Here is a 19,906-nt window from a genome sequence, read left to right as displayed (position 1 = left end):
TGGCATTTCCTATTCCACTTGCCAAATGACTGTTTAAGAGGCTTTAAGAATGCAGCTTCTAAGGGGAGCAGTTCTTTAAATGTGAATGTAACCTGATTTTACAGCGCTTTTTTGATTTTTGCAGCGTGCTTTTTGATAAAAGCTTTCAGTAATTATCATTTTTCATCCTGCTAATTAACATTTTCAAAATAAGACAGCAGAGAGTCCTGTGGCACCTTACAGACTAACAGACGTATTGGAGCGTAAGCTTTCGTAGCTAAATACCCACTTTGTCGGATGCATGTAATTGAAATTTCTGCCTCTGGAAATTTCCACTACATGCATCTGACGAAATGGGTATTCACCCACGAAAGCTGATGCTCCAATATGTCTGTTAGTCTATAAGGTGCCACAGGACTCTTAGTCTGGACCTTTAAAAGTGGCAAACGTGGCTACCCCTCTGATACGTTTTCAGAATAGTTAGAGGAAAGCATATGCTGGTCCTTAGAACGTTCTTGCAACACAGTTGTCACTATACCAAAAGCAATCTGATAGTCCAGGTGTACTAAAAACCAAACAAACCTGTGATATGAATCAGTCTTTTATGGTGGTGTTGATGGAAATCTAGATTAATGCCCAGACTTGGACCACAACTAAATCTTAAGTGCTAGAGGTTGGAAGAATGAATAGCTCAAACAGTCTGCATCGCAGAGATGTTCGTGTTTTCTTCAATTAAACTCTAAGATAGGATTATAAATATTCCTACTGATATCTCCAGAAGTACTATTAGAGTAAAAACAAAAATATGCCGGCCAGAGGCTGTCTAGGCTAGTTATGTGTAATTGATATACTGGAGTATCCTGGTAACTGACCCAGAGCAGTTTTTCTTCCCAAGGACTTCTGCTTCAGAGGTATGCCATCCGCCCCACTATTGAGAGTCATCTAATACTGTAGATTAAATATATAGCAAATGTTGAACTCTCATATTTTAAAAAAGCATAACCATAACAATTGATGTAATTGAGTTTGGAATGAAAGAACTAACTTAAATATAACCTAGACTTTAGAATTTACTATCAATTGTTACTAAGTTATATCCTATCTGGATCGTCTTCCATGAGGGAAAAACTTCCCCTCTTGAATGAGTAGGGCCTATGTTCCTATCACCTTGGACTGATGAATGCAAAGAGGGTAATATTTGATCAGTACTTGGATGGATTACTGCAAAGAAGATCTCTCTTCCCTCTGAATTAGAAAAGCATTTCTAAATCTTGGTTTTAGGGGTTTACATGGCTATTTCAGTTGCCATTTTTCAGATCAGATGTGAAACAAGGGCCTTTAACCCTTTGGTCCTTTTTCAAGAGATGTTAACATGGTGTCTTGGCTAAATTCCATCTTAGATAATTGTTCTGCCTACAAAAATTTTCCCCAGTTCAACAGGAAAAAAGCATTCTGCTCTTCCTGTTCTAAAACTCCGAGGTAATATTGATGGTGTCAGATGATTTTATATCTCATGCAAAAAATTTATCAGAGGGGCCAAGTATTTAAATTAACAAATGCTGAACACCTCTTAGAGATGGTCCCTCTAGGTCTGGGTTGAGGCCCATTGGTGGGGCAGTATGGGCCTGATCCAGAGCCCCATGAAGTCTGTTGGAATCTTCCCAATGATTCCAGTGGGCTTTGGATCAAGCCTTGTGTGAGGAAGCTTGCTCTAACGGTGCCAGAGCAGTACCTGTTCTTTGGGTAGCAAAAGCTCGGTCTCCAGATCGGTCAGTATAGTACCTTTCCCAAAAATAGTTTTGAATCTGAAAAATTCTTAAAAGAAAATGTAAACATCTAAGGCATCTTTTAATTCATGGTTTTCAGTAGTAAACTCTGGATTCTCATGTCATCTTTTTGCCACTGTTTTCATGCCAAGGTCTGAAGCTTTCTTTGCACTTCTGACCAGTTCTTGTCTCTGTCTGGAGACATTTTATTTCTTCACAAAAGACAATATACCTAATTTTTTTTTAAAAGAAACTCCTCTATCCTAGTCTACCGCATTTTGTTGAGCACTTTGAATTTTTTTAATAGATTTTAACGACTGTTCCCCTAATCCGTGTCACAATGGAGGCCGATGTATTGATTTGGTGAATGACTTCTATTGTGAATGTAAAAATGGTTGGAAAGGCAAAACTTGCCATTCACGTAAGTGTATTTACTTTGTTCATATTCATCTTTTGTGCACATACTTCTATTCTTTCTCCCATAGAGGGTGGAGGGGAAACTACCAGTTTTCTCAAATGGATTTGAGACCGCACCTGTGGAGGAATCAAAGTCTATATTCATAATCTCCTTCCCAGTCCAAAACGGTGGTGGTGGTGGTTTTTAAAAGGTTCAAACAAACAAAAACTCTTGTCAACATGTTAGGCTGTTGAATTAACAGTGGAGGAAAGACAATAACTGCCATTTGCTTGATTTCATTATAATACCAGAGCAAATGGAACAGTGCACTTTCTTAATGGTATTACATTGAAATATTAAGTTTGTTCTAAAAATTAGAAATCAAACTACATCCAAACATACTCTGCAATGTCTGTCACAGAAAATGTTAATATCTTGTTTTAACTTCCATTCACTCTTGATGTGCTGCTTAGTTCTTGTTTTGTTGTGGCTCCTAGGTGAATATCAGTGTGATGCCAATACTTGTAGCAATGGAGGAACATGTTATGATGATGGAAACACTTTTAGATGTTCATGTCCTCCAGAATGGAAAGGGAGCACTTGCAACATTGGTAAGCTTTTAACTTTACTCATCGATGTGTGGTAGAGTCCAAAATGGGTTGAGGCAGAGAGGATTCTAGATAGCTCTCAAATATTTGGTAATTGGGAGAGGCTAGTTCAAGTCCAACCCAGTGGCCAGTGACCATAAGTTTTTAATACCTTTCATTTCATGTAGACCCTGAACAGGAATTTTGTCACGTCTATCCAGTAGAATGTTCATATAATAAAAAATATGCATTACAATTCGCACCATGACTCCTACCTAATAAGACTTCCAAGAAAAGATGGAGTGGGCATGGAGAAGCATGGTAGAAGTTCATTGGGAGCAATATGGGGAAGCTTGCATTGCTGTGTTGGCTGGGGCTGGGCCTGGGTTTTTGTCTGTCTTGTTGGTTTGTTTTTGGTACCTGTTATGTGAACAAATGGAAGACATCCATCTCCATTTCTAAAGAACTGTTTTCATGAGTACTAAACTTCCACTAGAAATGTGAGATGAAAAATTTAGATGAAGACAGCACAGTTTTAGTCATTCCACTTGGCTCTGGTTCTATTTCTTATATATATCATACTCATGTTTAACTAGGTTATAGAATTTTAAATCATAGCTTGGCATTCATATTTACCACACTGTGTCCTGAGATGTTGACACAGGAAGAGTATGAGGCCAAGAAACTAGCAAGACTTTTGGATTGGACACTTGTGTGGATAACAGGAATACCCAGAGTTATAGTCATAACAAAAATTTGAAAGGTATATTAAACCTCATGCTTAAGGCAATCTCTAACTAATAGGGATCAGGATCAGAACTAACACAGGAGATATAGTAATCTATATCTACCTATTTCTAGGTTTCCAAACCTTCCCCTGTATTGTCTGGTACTGGCCAGACGGACCTTGAGTCTGATCCAGTATGGCAATTACTATGAACCAACCGAAATGAGGGTATAAGTTTGAAATCTAGATTTTGATACTGTTTTACATAATTGTTTTGTTTGTTTAAATCAAAGCTAAAAACAGCAGCTGTATTCCTAACCCTTGCATGAATGGGGGAACATGTGTTGGCAGTGGCGATTCTTTTTCTTGCATCTGTAAAGAAGGATGGGAAGGACGTACATGCACACAGAGTAAGACTTCATTTTTTTTCCACTAAGATACTAGGAGTATCTGGTACAAAGCTGTTAATTAAACCAAAGCAGCTTTTTAATGTTCAGGTGCCAACATGTATGAATCATTCAGGGTGGGAGGTAGCTAGAGGGGACAAAGCTTGTCTAATGAACTGTGAGAGCTTGTTTGTTTTGCACCTAATTTTTGCCAACATAAATGTTTAATTTCCTATGGAGAAATGATCTTTGAAAGTTTATTCCCAAAATTTTACAAAGATTTTTTTTTTCTCTGAGTATTTGTCTCTAAAACTAGTAGCAGGTGGAAAAGCAGACTGAACTATATATCCTGTTAAGAATGCTAAAATGGTTGGCTTTTATTTTCCTGTAGTATAACATTTCACTTTTTTAGTGACGTACCAACAGGATGATTTGTTTAGGTGGGGCAAAGCTTGCGTTTCTGCTGCCTCAAGACATAACATGAAGAAACCATTGCCTCTGAACTACATTTTCACCTTAAATCAACTCTGAAATGATGCCTTTATTAGATTGTTCAAAGTTGACTATATTGGTGATGTTAACCCTAAAAACTCTGAATTTGTTTATAATTGCAAGGTTTTGTAAAATACAATAAAGTTTAAAAAATAACTGGGTAAATTGCATACATGCATATGAAAGGTCAAAGGAGTAGTGCTCCTTTAAGAAACTGTAGAGGCTGGTTTAATTAGCAATAGCCAATACCATTGTAATTGTGAATATAGTCTTGCTGTCTGTTCCTGAGTTTAGCTGCTATCCCACAGCACTTTAATCTCTGAAGTTGTGATCTATCCAACTGAGACGAGTTCAAAGGTCACTGAATTAAATGGCCAGATACAGTCTTTAGCATTTGTCACTTATATTGTATGTAAAAGCTCATTTTAAACCATTTTATTGTTACCTTTATGGAGTTTCACCTGAAAACAACCCTTTTTGTAGTTAGTGTATTTATACCATATTACAATTTCTTGATTGCAGATGAAAATTTAAAAATTTCTTTTGGTTTACTATACTCTTGTTCCTTTAGGTTTTTAGTTTTTTAGTATAGATTTAGTTTTACAGATTATAATTGGCATGCTACATATTCTAAAATTCATACAGTTCATTTACTCTTCCATTATAGATACCAATGACTGCAACCCCCATCCATGGTAAGTACTACAAACCTTCTGTTCATTCTTTTATTTTCATAGCACTTGAACATATTGTTATGTTACTCTTAAAAATATTCATCCTTCACTGAATCAAAATTGTACTCTAAACATAATTAGACCTGGGCTTCTAAAGAGAACATTCTAAACATTCTTGCTCAAACTTTTCACAAAATATGCTTTATTTGTGCTCCCTCTTGTTTTTGCTTTCTGCAACAATGGAGCAATTTAGAGTTCACTGGTGAAAATATTTATAAGAATTAATTTCTAAATCTTGTGTTAGTATTCATGCCAGAAGTACTTTTGAAAGTTTATCCAGTCAAAAAAGAAATAGCATTTTATGTAGTGAATCACAACTAAGATCAAAATTAAAATATTTGCTATCCAGTTTGAATGAAAAATGTGAAGATACTCCCTGAAAGAAGAATGTAGCCATCACAAATTTTAGTTCACCCATACTATTCATTGACCATTATTTGCTTAGCTCTTACTATAATAAATACAAGAAATTATATCCCATTTAAGATCAAATATTGGCTCTGAATCTTCTAAAATGTCTTAGTGAAATTTGATAAGTAGCGGGATATTCATACACATACTCTCTTCTGAAACTGCACATCCAGATTCCTTTGTCCATTGTCTTAACACATTTTGCTACTAACAATGCTACTCCCATAATTTTCTGTTTTTTATGTAAAATCTAAGTTTTTAAAATGCAGACTTCTGGGTTAAGCAAACATCCAGTAAATCTTGCAAGTTTTCATTTTCTGATCCATCCTCTGCATTTTGTACACTTCCAAGCAATGTGGGGGGAAAACCTTCAATTTCTGTTTTACATCTTGTGCACAGCCATTGCATTTTTTTCCTGAGCTGTGTTCATATCTTTATAAATGTTCCTAACTATACTTTTTCCCACAGTTCCTATAATATTGTTTTATCAGATAAATTATATTGCTTAATAACTCATCTAACAATATCCCAGATATCCTTTCTCTTAGTGGGAACAGATCATCCCTTTAAACAGAAGCAGAAGGCTTAATTAACAAAGGTTTAATTAGAGACCAACAAAACAATGCATATGGCTTATTAAATAGACTCTTATTATGAATTAGCAAGGATTTTTTAATTCCATATTGTTGAACAGTGAGAAAATACCATGAATAGGGACAATAGAAATTTGCATTTGAACAGACTCCTATGTGAAAGAACTAGGGTTTTTGTTTATCTTTAGGCTTGTGAATCTACCCTGAGAGCATTCACTGTAATGATAGGTTTATTATTTTTACAGTTACAATGGAGGCATCTGTGTAGATGGTGTGAATTGGTTTCGATGTGAATGTGCTCCCGGGTTTGCTGGTCCTGACTGCAGAATTAGTAAGTACCTGTATGGCTGAAGGACTGAGAGGTCATGCCATCAAGACCCAAAATCTTTGTTATCTTGACCCTTTGACATTTCATGCATTAAGCTTAGGTCAGCTGTACCCCAAATAATGAAGCAGAAGCTAACTGAATTATTCATAGACACTGATCCTCACCTTGTAAATAATGGGCTCTTTTTGTCTGGGACAGAATCCCTTTATTCATTTGATAAATGCAACTAAAATACTTGGCTTAAATTGTACTCAAAAGATCTGTTGCTGGATTTTATGTAGGTGTTTTGTTTTTTGGCCTTTTCTTTCCTGCCATTAGGTTTGTAGTGAGAGAGAACACTTTGCATATTTTTATGCTTAAACCATAACAAATGCCTTCTTCGCAGTGATAACTTAGTGTTTCTCCCTCTGGATTCTTACTGCCGACATAATGGGTTGGAAATTTCATAGCTAACTGAAACAAAAAGATCAGGGCAGAGTATAGTCACAAAAGGAGTAACACGTGGAACGTGTAGCACCACATTTGCAAGCTTATCTTAAGGACTGTTTAGTGCTATCTTTCAATAACGACCATGAGAATGGTAAAAACTAACTGCTGCGTTTTGTAAGGTGGGGAAATGGAAGACCGAATGAACATGAGCCTTACATTGAAACATGAACTTTGTAGTTTTGTTTAAATAAAACCCCGAAATCTTTAATACTGTGTAACCCACACTGATAGTGTGGCTCTTTGTCCCCCTTCGTGGCAAGACCACATATAGACTGCCTCTGTGCCTGTGCACCTGGTCCTTCAGCTCAAGCAATAGAGATTCATGCCTTTAGGCCCAGAGTTCCTGGGTTTAATCTCTCCTAGATGACCCAACAGGGGGTATCAAGTGATGAGTCCGGTGTTATCTTGGCAACTATGTCACCCCACTTATAATGATGCCCTTAACTGGATTTTTCTGCAGATACTGAACCTGGGACATGTGTACCTAAATGCATGAGCAGGTCCATTAGCTCAGAGGCTGAAGCAGACTCTTGTGGCCTCATTATAGGGTGGGGGATAAAGCTATTAGCATGGTTACAGCTGTATCTGTTACAGGTTTTCTGATTTGCACTCTTCCTTATTTACTCTGTAGTAAGCTAGAGAATTGAACCATAAATCAATCATTAGGTTGACAGTGGTGGTACTGATAACAGTGAATGCTGATCAACATATATATGGTGAAATGATAGACTTAACGAGGATCCTTTTGAAAGGAACAAGGCGTGGTAACGTGCTCTACTTGCTTGGTGTAGGTACTATTGTATTCTCCTAAAACCCCAGCCAACTCTAGGATTTTGCTAAGAATCTAGCACAGAATGGTAAACCACTCTCTTGACCCTCCAGGAGGGCATCAGAGACCAGGAGAACTACATGTACTTCTGCTGTCACTTGTCATTTTCCATTAGCTCTGCTGATAACTGTCATGTTCCTGTTCCATACCACTTTCACTTCCAGTTACAAACCACAACTTTAAAAACCACACTCACTTATACAATGATGGTGAATCTTGGGAAGAAATTTAATTTATAAGTTTAAAATGTTTGATCTGGGAAAGGGAGAAATGCTGAGAAGACGGCTATTGGAAAGGAAAACGTGCAGGGCAAGTCTACGCTACAGCACAGCTACACCGATGCAGCTGCGCTGTTGTAGTGTGAGAGACGCTCTGCTGACGGGAGAGCACTCTCCTATCGGCATGATTACTCCACTGCGGTGAGAAACATCAGCTCTGTCGGCGGGAGAGCATCTCCTGCCGACACAGCGCCGGTGTGGACAGCACACAACTTCCATCGCTTGGGGAGGGAGGGGGGTTCACACCCCTGACTGATGTAAATTAGATTGACTTAACCGATAGTGTAGACTTGTCCTCAGTATTCCTGGTTTTGCAACTTTAAGTATCCGTGTATACTCTGCTGTTAAAGAATGTGTTGTGTAAATGACAGCTGTTAATTTCCTTAGTGTTACAAAAAATGCACTTCCCTGTGCATCTACCTATGTATTTGATTCCTTGCTCTTTTTTTTAAAGGGGTGGATTTTTATGGCCAAGCGTATGAGTTTCTTTTCAAAAATTCTTGCCCTGATTGCAAGAGAGATTCTTAAAATCTTTTTAAAGTAAGATAATTAGCTTCATTTTGTGTTAAACTATTAACTCGATCTGTTTTCCCCGCCTGTTGACATTAACAGAAGTTACATGGGTGTATGGGGAAGAGACTAGACTCATAAACGTTACTTTTCATCATTTGATGGGCCAGATTATACTAACAAAGTCCATTTGTTTTAAACACAGCCAAGCCAATTTACTACTTAGTGTTTGAATTCAGATGCCTACATTAATGGGCATGCATTTTAAGAAGGTTCAAACTGCTGAGACTAAGCAGCTGTTGCATGTAGCACAAAAGTCAAATTATCTCTTGCACAGACCCATAGCAAAACAGTCCTTACAAGTGAGGATAGCAGATCTTGTCCTTTTTGATTGCTTGTAATTAGACATATAATGAAACATGCTGAATCTTTGCCACTGACTATTTTACTTGTTGATTTTGTTTAGACATTGATGAATGCCAGTCCTCGCCTTGTGCATATGGTGCCACTTGCATAGATGAAATAAATGGATACAGGTGCACCTGTCCTCCTGGGAGAGTTGGCCCTAGATGCCAAGAGGGTAACTTTCCTTTTTTTATAATTTAAAACTATCAAAAAATTAACTCAAGAACCAACTGAGTATTTCATAACTAATAGTTTTTATTGTGTATGCTATTCGCTCTTGTAGATAGATCAAATTAATTTAGGCCTGAATTAGTTTTCAATTCAGTACTTTAAAAGACTAACTGTACTTTAACTTTTTTTTAAGTGATTGGTTTTGGAAAATCTTGCCGGCTTAAAGGAATGTCATTTCCTCATGGCAGCAGATGGGATGAAGAATGCAACAACTGCCACTGTTTGGATGGACATATTGACTGCACCAAGGTAATGATTAGACCTATAAATATTCTTCTGAAATACTCTTTTTAGCTGTATGTCTCTACCTGGATTTCTTCATGTGCAAGTTATTAGTCTTCAGTCCCCTTTCTTCTGCATTCTTTCCCCATGTACATCACCCCTACTATATACTATAATATATGTATCCTATTGGGTAAGGTAATAGTAGTAAAGATGCATGATTCAATTTGAGTGCATCTGCCCACTAATTAGTCTCTACTTTGCTATATCGAACATTCCAAACTTCTGAGCTGCTTTCAAACCATCACTAGAATACAGTGCTTGTGTTCAGGACTGCACAGTTAGACTCATGGTGCTAACACACACTGGCTTTTCAGCTGGAGAGCTTATGAAAAATAGCACCAATGTTGCTCGCTGCTTGTGAGTTACACAGATAATTTCAGATGAGTGCCAATAATATCTGTAATATTACACCACAGTATAGACTCCTACAAAATCTGTAGGAAAAAATACCAAGTTTTTTTGTTTTGTTTTGTTTTTTTTAAAAAGATTTCTAACGACTTTGCAGATTGGTCCAGCAGTAAAGCTAGCTGCCTTTATATTCTTTGTCCAGCTACACATGCCTCAAGGGCAAAGAATTTTCTACGATTTTCTAGATCATTTTCAGATAGTTACAATGTAAATTTGAGATCTGATTTGTTTTTAAAACATGATGATTACTAGCTTCTTGGTGGCTCATTTTGATAGTCCTAGTGAAGACTAGTGGGTGTAGTGCAAGTGAGGTGATCAAAGGTGCACTATAAATGGAATTTATCACCGTAAATAAACAGCTTGTTTTTGTGGCTTTCATACATAAGGAAGCATATATTTTATTCCATTAATATCTAGAGACACAAGGTGGGTGAGGTAATATCTTTTACCCGAAGAAGAGCTCTGTGTAAGCTCAAAAGCGTGTCTCTCTTAGTAGAAGTTGGTCCAGTGAAAGATATTACCTCTAACGTCCTGGGACTGACATGGCTACAACACTGTCTACATCCTTACTATCCAGTCTAGACTTCCAAGGGCACCATATGTGCTCCTAGGAGAAGAATCTGTATAACATTAGGCTTCACCATTGACAGGTGTATACGGTTAAAATGTAGCTGTACTTAGAGGTGATCTATACCACCCAGTAACAGAGTGTGCCTATAGTACTCATTCCTAGGAAGGAGGAATAAAGTGTGTTAGTGAGGTACCATGGTACTTATTCACCTGAGTGTCTCTTCCCACCCCAAAGTTAAGACTAACTGAGATGTTATCAGGAAGAGGTAACATGCCCCAATGCTGTGGTTCTCAATGAGAGGTCTGGGGGGGGCCGTGGGCAGGTTTCAGGGTGTCTTCCAAAATAAATCAGAGAGCAGGGCCAACATTAGACACTCTGGGGCCCCCCCGGGCAGAAAGCCGAATCCTGAGCCCCGCTGTTTGAGGCCAAACCTGAAGCCTGAACCCTTCCTCCCAGGCTGAAGCTGGAGCCTGAGCAACTTTGCTTCGCAGGGCTCTGGGCAATTGCTTTGCTTGTTAACCCCCTAATGCCAGCCCTGGCTTTTAATCTACTGGAAAACAGTTGTTGTGGCATGGGTGGGCCATGGAATTTTTATAGCATGTTGCAGGAGGGGAGGCTTAGAAGGACAAAGGTTGAGAACCCCTGGCCTAGTGGATAGAACGCTCCTCAAACTCAAGCAGGGGGTTGGACTAGATGACCACCTGAGGTCTCTTCCAACCCTAATATTCTATAATCCTGTGATTCTAAGCTTAGGAGGAGACCTGCAAAATATCTGCAGGACTAACTATTATCATCCTTCAAATTCCTCATTTGAGCTCTTTGTAGCCATCACAGAAAAGATGTGACACCACAAAGATTGCTGGTGTGCTGGGCAGTAGGCTCAGCACACTGACCAAAAGTGTCTCACTGTTTCCTTCCACTTCCCTCTCTGTTCTGTTTCCGTCTGTTAGTTTGTAAACTGTCTGGACTCTCTCTCCCTTGTTCTGTGTTTGTAACGTGCTGAGCACAATGGGGTTCTTGTCCTAGGAGCTATAGTAATACAAATAATAATCGCAGCTCTGCCACTAGTGTGCTGGATGACCTTGGGCCTTCCTGCCTAATTTTCCATAAAATGTGGATAATGATACTTTAAGTGCTTTGTATGAAAAGTCTTGTAAGACTGTGGTGGTGATGGGCTGATCATCATTGTCACACTAGGGAAAACGTGGCCAAGCTTTTATCATGAGTACCTAAATCTGAAGCACACTATTAAAGAGAGCTACAGTAGTTAAAACTACAGCATATGACCTGTAGAAATAACTGTCTGTTTTCAGTAAGAATAAAAGTCGAGTTTGATCATTACCATTTTCTGTGGATTACTGGTAATTACTGTAAATTGTAGCGAATCAATGATAATTAACTGATTTTTTCATCTCCTTTTAATTTCTAGGTGTGGTGTGGGAGTAAACCATGTTTATTACAAAAACATCAGGATCATGCAAACAATTGGTGTCCCATTGGTCAAGAATGCCAAGAAATAATGTATATCAAATGTTTTCAACCTCCTTGCACCAACTGGGGAGAATGCAGCACATTGGAACCTCTACCTGTTAATATCAAGTGTCCGCCTAGTTCTGGATATTTAGACAATAATTGTGCCAGAATTACTTTAATTTTTAACAGAGACAAGGTACCCCAGGTGAGAACAAAATTTTACACTTGCCCAATAGCATAGAAACACTGGATTCTCGTGTATACCCTGTGTAGGTGCATATAAAACGTGCTTTTTATCAATGTCTGTTACTGCCCTCTGTTTACAAAACTTCTTTTTATCATATGTCTGTAGCTGTACTATGAGAACTTTGCTCCAATATGTTGTCATTCAGCCACAGTGCAAAAATAAAGAAACCCACTGTAATTTAGAGAGCTACATAAGGCTTATTTTAATATTTCTCCTTTAACATATATACAAAACTGGGTAAGTATTTACCAGTATATGCTGTTCAAACTGCTCTGGTTTGGTCCAAATATTGCTAGAGCCAACCAGAGAATCTGTCCCACGCTTGTTTTTGCCAGAATTCATATAACTATGTAAAATTGTTGATAAAGCTGTATGCACCAGTAGTCTTTTAAATACAATTTTTAACTTGCACTGAAAGATATGATTTATCTTACTTCTAATAGGGCACTACCATTGAAAACATTTGCTCTGAAATTCGATATTTACCAGCCACTCGGACTGTATCTAGGGACAGGACTTTGATAGTATTGTGTGATCTATCATACTCCACAGAGAATGCCGTGGAAGTTGCTATTGTAAGTACTAGACTGTTCTCCTGAACTAAACATGAAAATTGTTTGTCTAGTTAGATTGAACCTGGGAAGAATAAATGAAACACACTTACATCCAACACAGATACCAGTATCCGTATTAAGTTTGACTATATTTTTGAGTAGAATTGTTTATTACCTCATGGATCTGTATTGAAAAATTTTGTTCTCACAGTGGCAGAAAATTGCCATCATATTATTGTTTATGTGAAGTTGTCTATTTGAAATAAGTTCAATACAATTACTAGTCTACAGTGGCCCAAATCACAAAAACAATCTGGCACAGTTATTGACAATCTCAGCAGAGTCACTGAGCAGCCCTTGAGGGGAAAAAAGTTATTGGTGGGCACATCTGCCGAGTAAAGAAGCTTTCATGACTGCTGTATATTTACTATGGGCAAAGAGAACTTCAGCCTTCAGGATGCTCAGAGGAAACAGTGAAAACATTAGTGAAGGGAGATGGGGGAGATCTGTCAGGGATATGAGTCAGCTAAGTGATGGTTGACTCAAATCCTGCTGAACTATTTGGCTCCTTGTAAGGGAGTTTGGGCAGGATCTTCTTTGTAAGTTGCTTTTAGGTAGTAGGACAGTACATCCAGCCGGAGGGTGTGATATCGGACAGATAGTCTGAGCTAGGCTATCTTTGCTTACCAGCTCCAGTGAAGAGCATGCTGAGCTATGATGCAAGTAGGGGGACCTGCACAGTTTAAATATAATGGATTAAGTCACTAGTGCAAGCTCATATCGAGATAATCTTGAAACCCTTTACACTACGACTAAGTTTGGCTCCGTGGTGTAAGCAATGTAGAGGTCTGCTGCCTCTACTTGATATATAGCAGGGGACAGTGTCTTTCTGCCATGTGACAGATTTAGAGAATAGTATTGTCCTAATATTTGCATACTACTTCAAAATGAACCAGCCACCCTGTGGAAATAGTAAATTAGGATGTTCTAAACTGCTTTCAGTGTAACTATCAATCTGTACGGCTAATTTAAATTAAGATTAATCATTGATATAGAGAAGTACAGATCTGGAATTATAAAAATTATTTTTGCCATTTTTCCCTCTTAGTCTTTTATCCCACACCAAGATGAGCAAGATAACAGTCTAATACAGAACGCTGCTAATACAATAGTAAATGCAATCACCAAACGGCAAAACAGCACTGTTATGCTGGCAGTTACTGAAGTCAAAGTAGAGACCATAGTTGTTGGGCATTCTTCATCCGGTAAGTTGAAGATACATTAGTGTTTTAAGTATACTCAGTGCTCTGATGCTATCTTCCTCTGTCCTGCCAGGAGGGCAGTAGCAGTCAATCATGAAGCTGTTTTGTCACCCTCTCTCTGCTTTTTTGTAGTAGGGTCCCAGTTTCCTGCTTCATAACAAATGTGTCATTTAATGGCATACTGAATTGCCTCTCGTTTTCCCACCCACCCCCCAGCTTGTTCTAGATAACAAAACAGGGAAAAGGACACCAGTGGAACATATAGTATAACTTTCCATGTCTCTTATCCCAGGATCAGAAAAGATCATGGTATGAGCAACCTTGCAGGGTGCTGAGCATCCTCAATGCCTAGTCACTTCCATAGGAGTTAAAGATACTCATCACTTCTTAACATCTGGCCTGATATAATCAGTCATTGCTCTCCATATCCATTCAGTTCGTATTGTGGTTCTCTGCCTCTAGGGATATGGCACAGCTGAATGGATCCTTCACTTGACAATACATCCCTAAGCGTATGTGAGGCCAGAGCAGGTGCAGAACATCTGTACGCTAGGTGTCACACACCAGCAGTCCCTCCCAGCACAAGAGACATACAGGAAGCAGTTGTGGGAAATCCCTAGTGGACTCTTTTTTTCTCTAACAAGGAATCCCAGAATGGGAGCCTTACAGTGACAGGAGATTTACCCAGTCTCTTCCTAACTTCTCCAAGATCTCATCCAAGGAGTCCTCCTACCAACAGTCTTGGTCAGTCACATGTATGGCCTCCTTGCTTTCACTGTTGGGGTAGAGAAATGTTTCATCCTTCAAGAAATTTGACACATTTTTCCTCACATATTCCCCAAGTCCTCTGAGGCAAAAAAAAATCTTCATCTCTTTCTTGGACAGGAATTCTCTAGAGGAGGTAGAATTGGTTCCAGACTCTGAGCCCAGGCTGTCATATCTCCTGCCACTAGGAGAGTCATTCTTGGGGAATGGGATTACTTAGTCTCCCACTTCTCCAGAGGATGAAGCCAGTCTAACTATAGGAGGCTCATCAAATACTCTCTCCCATCCTTAAAATGGTTGGTGCAGTGTGCTTGGCTCCTGATTGCTCCATCTCTTCCTAAGAACACACATGGAATCTACAGATTAAATATTGCTGTTCATGGTCTTTGGCTGGCCTACTTTAAAGTTAACTTGGCAACAGTATCCCATTCTTCACTCTCAACTGCCTCTGAAGGCCAATATCTCTGTCCATGGCTATCTGAATCATAAGGTGTATACGGGATGATAAGGAACATCTTTTTGAGGTAGGAGATTCTGAGCTAAACACTTCATCTACCTCTCATACACTTTGAGATCTAAGCAGACAGACCATCCCATGGTTGGTGATGGGACAGAGTCACCTACCTGAATGGGGACTCCTTCCAAGACCTCTTGTTTTCAGGTGACCATTGGCACAAACCTACTTAAGTGATGACTCCACATTGGTCTGGCGGAGGGAGAAAGTCTGGTTACCATGAGAACGCAAGCTTAATATCCTCTTGGCAGTGAAGTTGGTGGGAATGGCCCTCCTCTCCATAAAGTATTCTGCCTTCAGCCACCATCTAACTGAATTTGACAGCACAGCAGTGGTGACTGAGTTCCTCTGTCACAGAGGGAAAAGAAGTAAAACTCTGTAGAAGTCTGTCATTCTCCAAATGGATGAAATATAATTTGGGCCCTCTGCATTCCAAGTTGACTCAGCCCTCCAGTCTTAATGGCTAAGCTGCATTTGATGTTCTGATATGCAGAGCAGATTCGCAAACCCTCCTCATTGTCTGCCTCATTCACAATAAACTGAGACTTCTATATAAGAAAATAGCTTGTCCAAAAAAACTTCTGAACAATTTTTTTCTTTCTTGGAAAAGTCAGGACAAATATGCAAATCCATCTCTTTGGCATTTGTTTGAGAAGGAGGTGTGCTCCAGATCTTGGTGTAGCTAGGTACCATGGCCATAGAACAGTTATCCTGGAGTATGCTCACCCGTAGGCCGTTGACTTAATTCTTCCTGATCTTAAGGTTTTATCTAAGGCAACTGCATGGTATTCCTGCTACACAGTCTGACTGCATAGTGTTGGCTGGCATAGGATATGACTAGAATCTTTCATGATCATTCCCTAGCAATACCCCAGGTCTCAAAGAAAAGCACAAAGTATTCCATCTTTTGAATTCTCTTGAAACTTCCTCTTCTATATTTGCTTCTAATACTGCTTCCCTTCCTGACTTTGGAGAAGTAAACAGAAAATTATCCTCCACTGGACGTAAAAGTAGCTAGCAAAAATACATTTCCAAAGCAAATGATCTCCCAGAGGTTGATTTTAAAAGAACATAATTTGCAGGGAAAATAGCCTGTCTCTGACATATTTCTGTATTCATGTAGCTGTGGAAGCACTCAATGGGGCTTGCTGGGAAGGGAGAGGAGAAAGGGAATGAAGAAAAACTGCTACTTCGATTGACTGTTACCTTGTAGTGTGATATGCAGAAAGGGTAATACGTTTGCACTGATGGAATGCAGTCACAGCAAATGTCAATAATTAACTTGTACTTTTTTCTGCTTGTTAGTTTTACTTCTAAGAGTGCTAGATGTAATATTTTTAAATTTACATGATCAGTGTTCAGGGTATTAAATGAAGTAAGTTTAAAAAAAACCATATGATACATTTGAAAGGAATATAGTTTCCATTAACTCAAGTGAAGGTATACAGAGAGTGCTTTATCTATATGCAGAAGTATTTGGATAGCTACACTTAGTAGAAAATAGCTGTATCATCAGTAGTACATAAGATCACATAAAGACATGCAATAAAGAGAGAGAAGCCATGAATACATAGTTCCTATGTAACTTTACTTCCTGAAAGGTAACTGGAAGAAAGTCAATCCAGATATCAACTAATCAATGTAGTTCTAATGGTGTTTCATACCACTGGTATATACTCATGTAGCAATGTCCAGTAGAATAGAAATCTCCTCTGATTTTCTGCCATCATATTTCTCAGGAACCGTTTTTTCAAGTCAAAAGGACTAGAGTTTCAAGCAGAAAATTAACTTAATATTTTGTGGCAATTCCATCCTTTCCAAAAGGATTCTGAGAGGATATACCTGCAGCATATGTATGGATATTTCTTATTGCAGATGCTCAGCATTGTCTAACTAGTTTCAGTAACCAGGCTTTCTGTTTTGGTTTGTCCCCTAGATTATCTGGTTCCAATACTTTGTGTAGTTTTTAGTATTGTGTGGCTGACTTGTATAATCATCTGTGTGTGGTGGACTCGAAAGAGAAGAAAAGAGCGAGAGAGAAATCGCCCACATAGAGAGGAGAGTACCAACAACCAATGGGCACCTTTAAATCCCATAAGAAATCCTATAGACAAACCTTACAGTAACAAAGACATTCGTTACGAATGCAAAAATTTTATATCTCCTCAAAAAAGAACTTGTGATGCAGTGGAGGAATATGTAGAATATGAGGAGGAGGAGGAGGAGGAGGAGGAAAGAGAAGTCTTAGAAATGGACAAATTCCTCACAAACAAACTCTCAATGCCTTTGTCAGCAAAGGCATCTGACACATCAGAGAGCAGTCCGGTAAAGAAATCCCATCATATAAACAAAATGGACAACAGATCTGTAAAAAATGTGAATGCATCAAACTTTGAAGGCGGTAGAGGCTAACCTGTATTCAGAACATAGGCGTACTGTGCCTACACTTAATGGGGAGGGGGAAATTGACATCTCCACTTTGCATCAAGGACTAAAATATTGGAGTCAGATGTTCATAGTTTCTTTATTTTGCGTAAAAAAAAAAAAATTAAATAAAAAACAATAAAATTAAAAAAAAAGTTTATTTTGTTTCTTTAGCCTTGTATAAATTATTCAATGACTGTCAGATGAAAAAAAAAGTAATCTTTGATAGTTGCTATTTTTGTAAAGTTTACTTGTAATACACTCGCTGTATGGCAGAGGAGAGAGGTTGTATTTTCAATATATGTGTAAAGTTTATTACAAGAGACTGTACACTGTTTACAGAATGTATTTCTTTTTATTACTTGCTCTAATTTAATGGTGGCTTTAAAACCTCCTGGTTGAGGAAATTGTGTGAACTTAAACTGTTTCTTGACTTCAAATCTCTATTAATGGCAGCTCACTGCACTTGTTACGTTAGTAGCTTCTGTAAGTTTTTTCAAATTTGCCTTACACACTTTGTAACAGGAACAAAAATTATAGAGATCTTTCAACTGTGGTTTAAAAGTGGCCTTTTTATTTTTGTTTTAATTACTTTAGAATTGCAGTATTGAAGCATGTGACAAGTGCCTTGAGATTAAACTTTTTCTATAGCAACTGTCAAAGACTGCCATACCGATATAGTTAAATTGCGAGAACTGACATGGTTTATTTTGTAATTGTGAAAATGCTTTTTTTGTAAATATGTATATATTAAATGAATCACTCTGTATATTTGATTTAATAACTTAAAATATTTTGGTCTTTTTTTTTACGTCATTCCTTTTAATTTATGTTGCCAAAAGGGAGGTTTTATGGCAGTTTATAAAACTTTTTTGTATTATGTCCAGATAAGAAGATGATGTTAGTTAATACAATCAATGTTAGGAATCTGTTGGTCATTTGTATTTACATTGGAACACAACCATTTTACGTGTAAATAGGTCCAGAAACGTTTGTTTTACCCTAGTTCTTCCCATCTCAAGAACAGTAGAGGGTGCATATACTGTACAGTACAACATAGCAAGGCATTTTTCTTTTGTGAATGTTAATTACATGTGGTATTGCATATTTTTTGCATTTAAATACAGGCCTAATGAAGGGAACAATATTTTCCTCATTCTTGTTTCTGTTGTGCTTATTCATCTATTGCTCTAAGAAAACGGTTGGCAAAGTCAGAAGATGGAGTACCTCAAGAAATGGTTGTTCGTAATGGAAGGCTTGTGCATTTTGTTTTTGACTTTTTAAAAGCTTTATTATTGCTATAACTGGGCAAACTATACGTTTATTTTAATTACTGGAAAAACATAACCCTGCATACACTTAGTTATCCTACCAGTGAGAAGAGCGGATGTTTATCTAAAAGTATAAACCCTGGCCAATGAACAATGTAAACATGAATGTTTTGAAACCAATTATTTTATACATGAACGCAGGAATTGTTTTGCAGGATCTTCTGTTTAGTACACTTTGTTTGACATGTTCTTAAATAACTTTCAGAAGAAAACTATTTATTAAAGCATTTTATAACAATGTTTGTTGTAACTTTTTTTACTTTGTGCTAAATATTCAAAACTTATTTTGATATCCTGGTTTAGGAGGTAGCTTTAGAAAGGGTACTATCCTTCACATGTTCCCCAGTATAATCCTAAGTATTTAAACCAAAAATACTTTCTGCTACCCTTGTAACTTTTTGTACTGTAAATGCTGCTGTCTTCCATAATCTAATAAAATGATTCCCTCATTGTGTGTAATACATTTTAAACTGTGTTTGCTTTCAAAATGCATTCTATACGCCTATGATTCTGCTGAACAACATCATCCTACTTTGAAGGGCAGAGTAGTGGGTTCAGTTGCTATTTCAAGAAATCCATTTTACTTTGCTTCTGCAGAAGCACTTTCAAATTTGAGTCCATTGGGAGGTGAGATTAACGAGGAACCAAAGTGCTGCTTTAGCTGTAGGTTGTTCCTATAGCCCTGTGTAACTGGCTTCCTCTGAACATCCGCACACTTAAGGGAAAATGGTAGCAGTATCTTGTGCTATCTGATTGGCTGCCTTGATGCTCCATCAAAATGGAATACTTTACTGTTCAACATGACAACTAGCTCTAGAAATTGAACCTGGTGGCACTATTGTATCCACCTTTAGCTTCCAGATCAAATTCCAGACTTTTTCCTTCACCATCTCTATTTCAGGAGCACTAAGAGTGCTTTTAGCTGATATG

The 19,906-nt window shown here is 38.0% G+C and overlaps 1 protein-coding gene across 1 annotated transcript in view; it reads left to right on the top strand.

Annotated features, from left to right (window-relative positions):
- JAG2 (jagged canonical Notch ligand 2) overlaps window positions 1-17,633 on the top strand; it is a 94,170-nt gene extending 76,537 nt beyond the window's left edge. Inside the window, exons 16-26 of the mRNA XM_077820565.1 lie at window positions 2,053-2,166; window positions 2,640-2,753; window positions 3,750-3,866; window positions 5,002-5,029; window positions 6,318-6,403; window positions 8,973-9,086; window positions 9,276-9,391; window positions 11,836-12,084; window positions 12,570-12,701; window positions 13,789-13,945; window positions 17,158-17,633. Of these exons, the coding sequence (XP_077676691.1) occupies window positions 2,053-2,166; window positions 2,640-2,753; window positions 3,750-3,866; window positions 5,002-5,029; window positions 6,318-6,403; window positions 8,973-9,086; window positions 9,276-9,391; window positions 11,836-12,084; window positions 12,570-12,701; window positions 13,789-13,945; window positions 17,158-17,633 (1,703 nt within the window). The remainder of the gene's footprint in view (window positions 1-2,052; window positions 2,167-2,639; window positions 2,754-3,749; window positions 3,867-5,001; window positions 5,030-6,317; window positions 6,404-8,972; window positions 9,087-9,275; window positions 9,392-11,835; window positions 12,085-12,569; window positions 12,702-13,788; window positions 13,946-17,157) is intronic.
- Window positions 17,634-19,906: the final 2,273 nt, after the last annotated feature.

Source organism: Eretmochelys imbricata, chromosome 6 (genome assembly GCF_965152235.1).
Source record: "Eretmochelys imbricata isolate rEreImb1 chromosome 6, rEreImb1.hap1, whole genome shotgun sequence".
NCBI classification, from domain to species: Eukaryota; Metazoa; Chordata; order Testudines; family Cheloniidae; genus Eretmochelys; species Eretmochelys imbricata.
The sequence above is the reverse complement of the archived record's forward strand: the minus strand, read 5'-3'. Positions and strand labels throughout refer to the sequence as shown.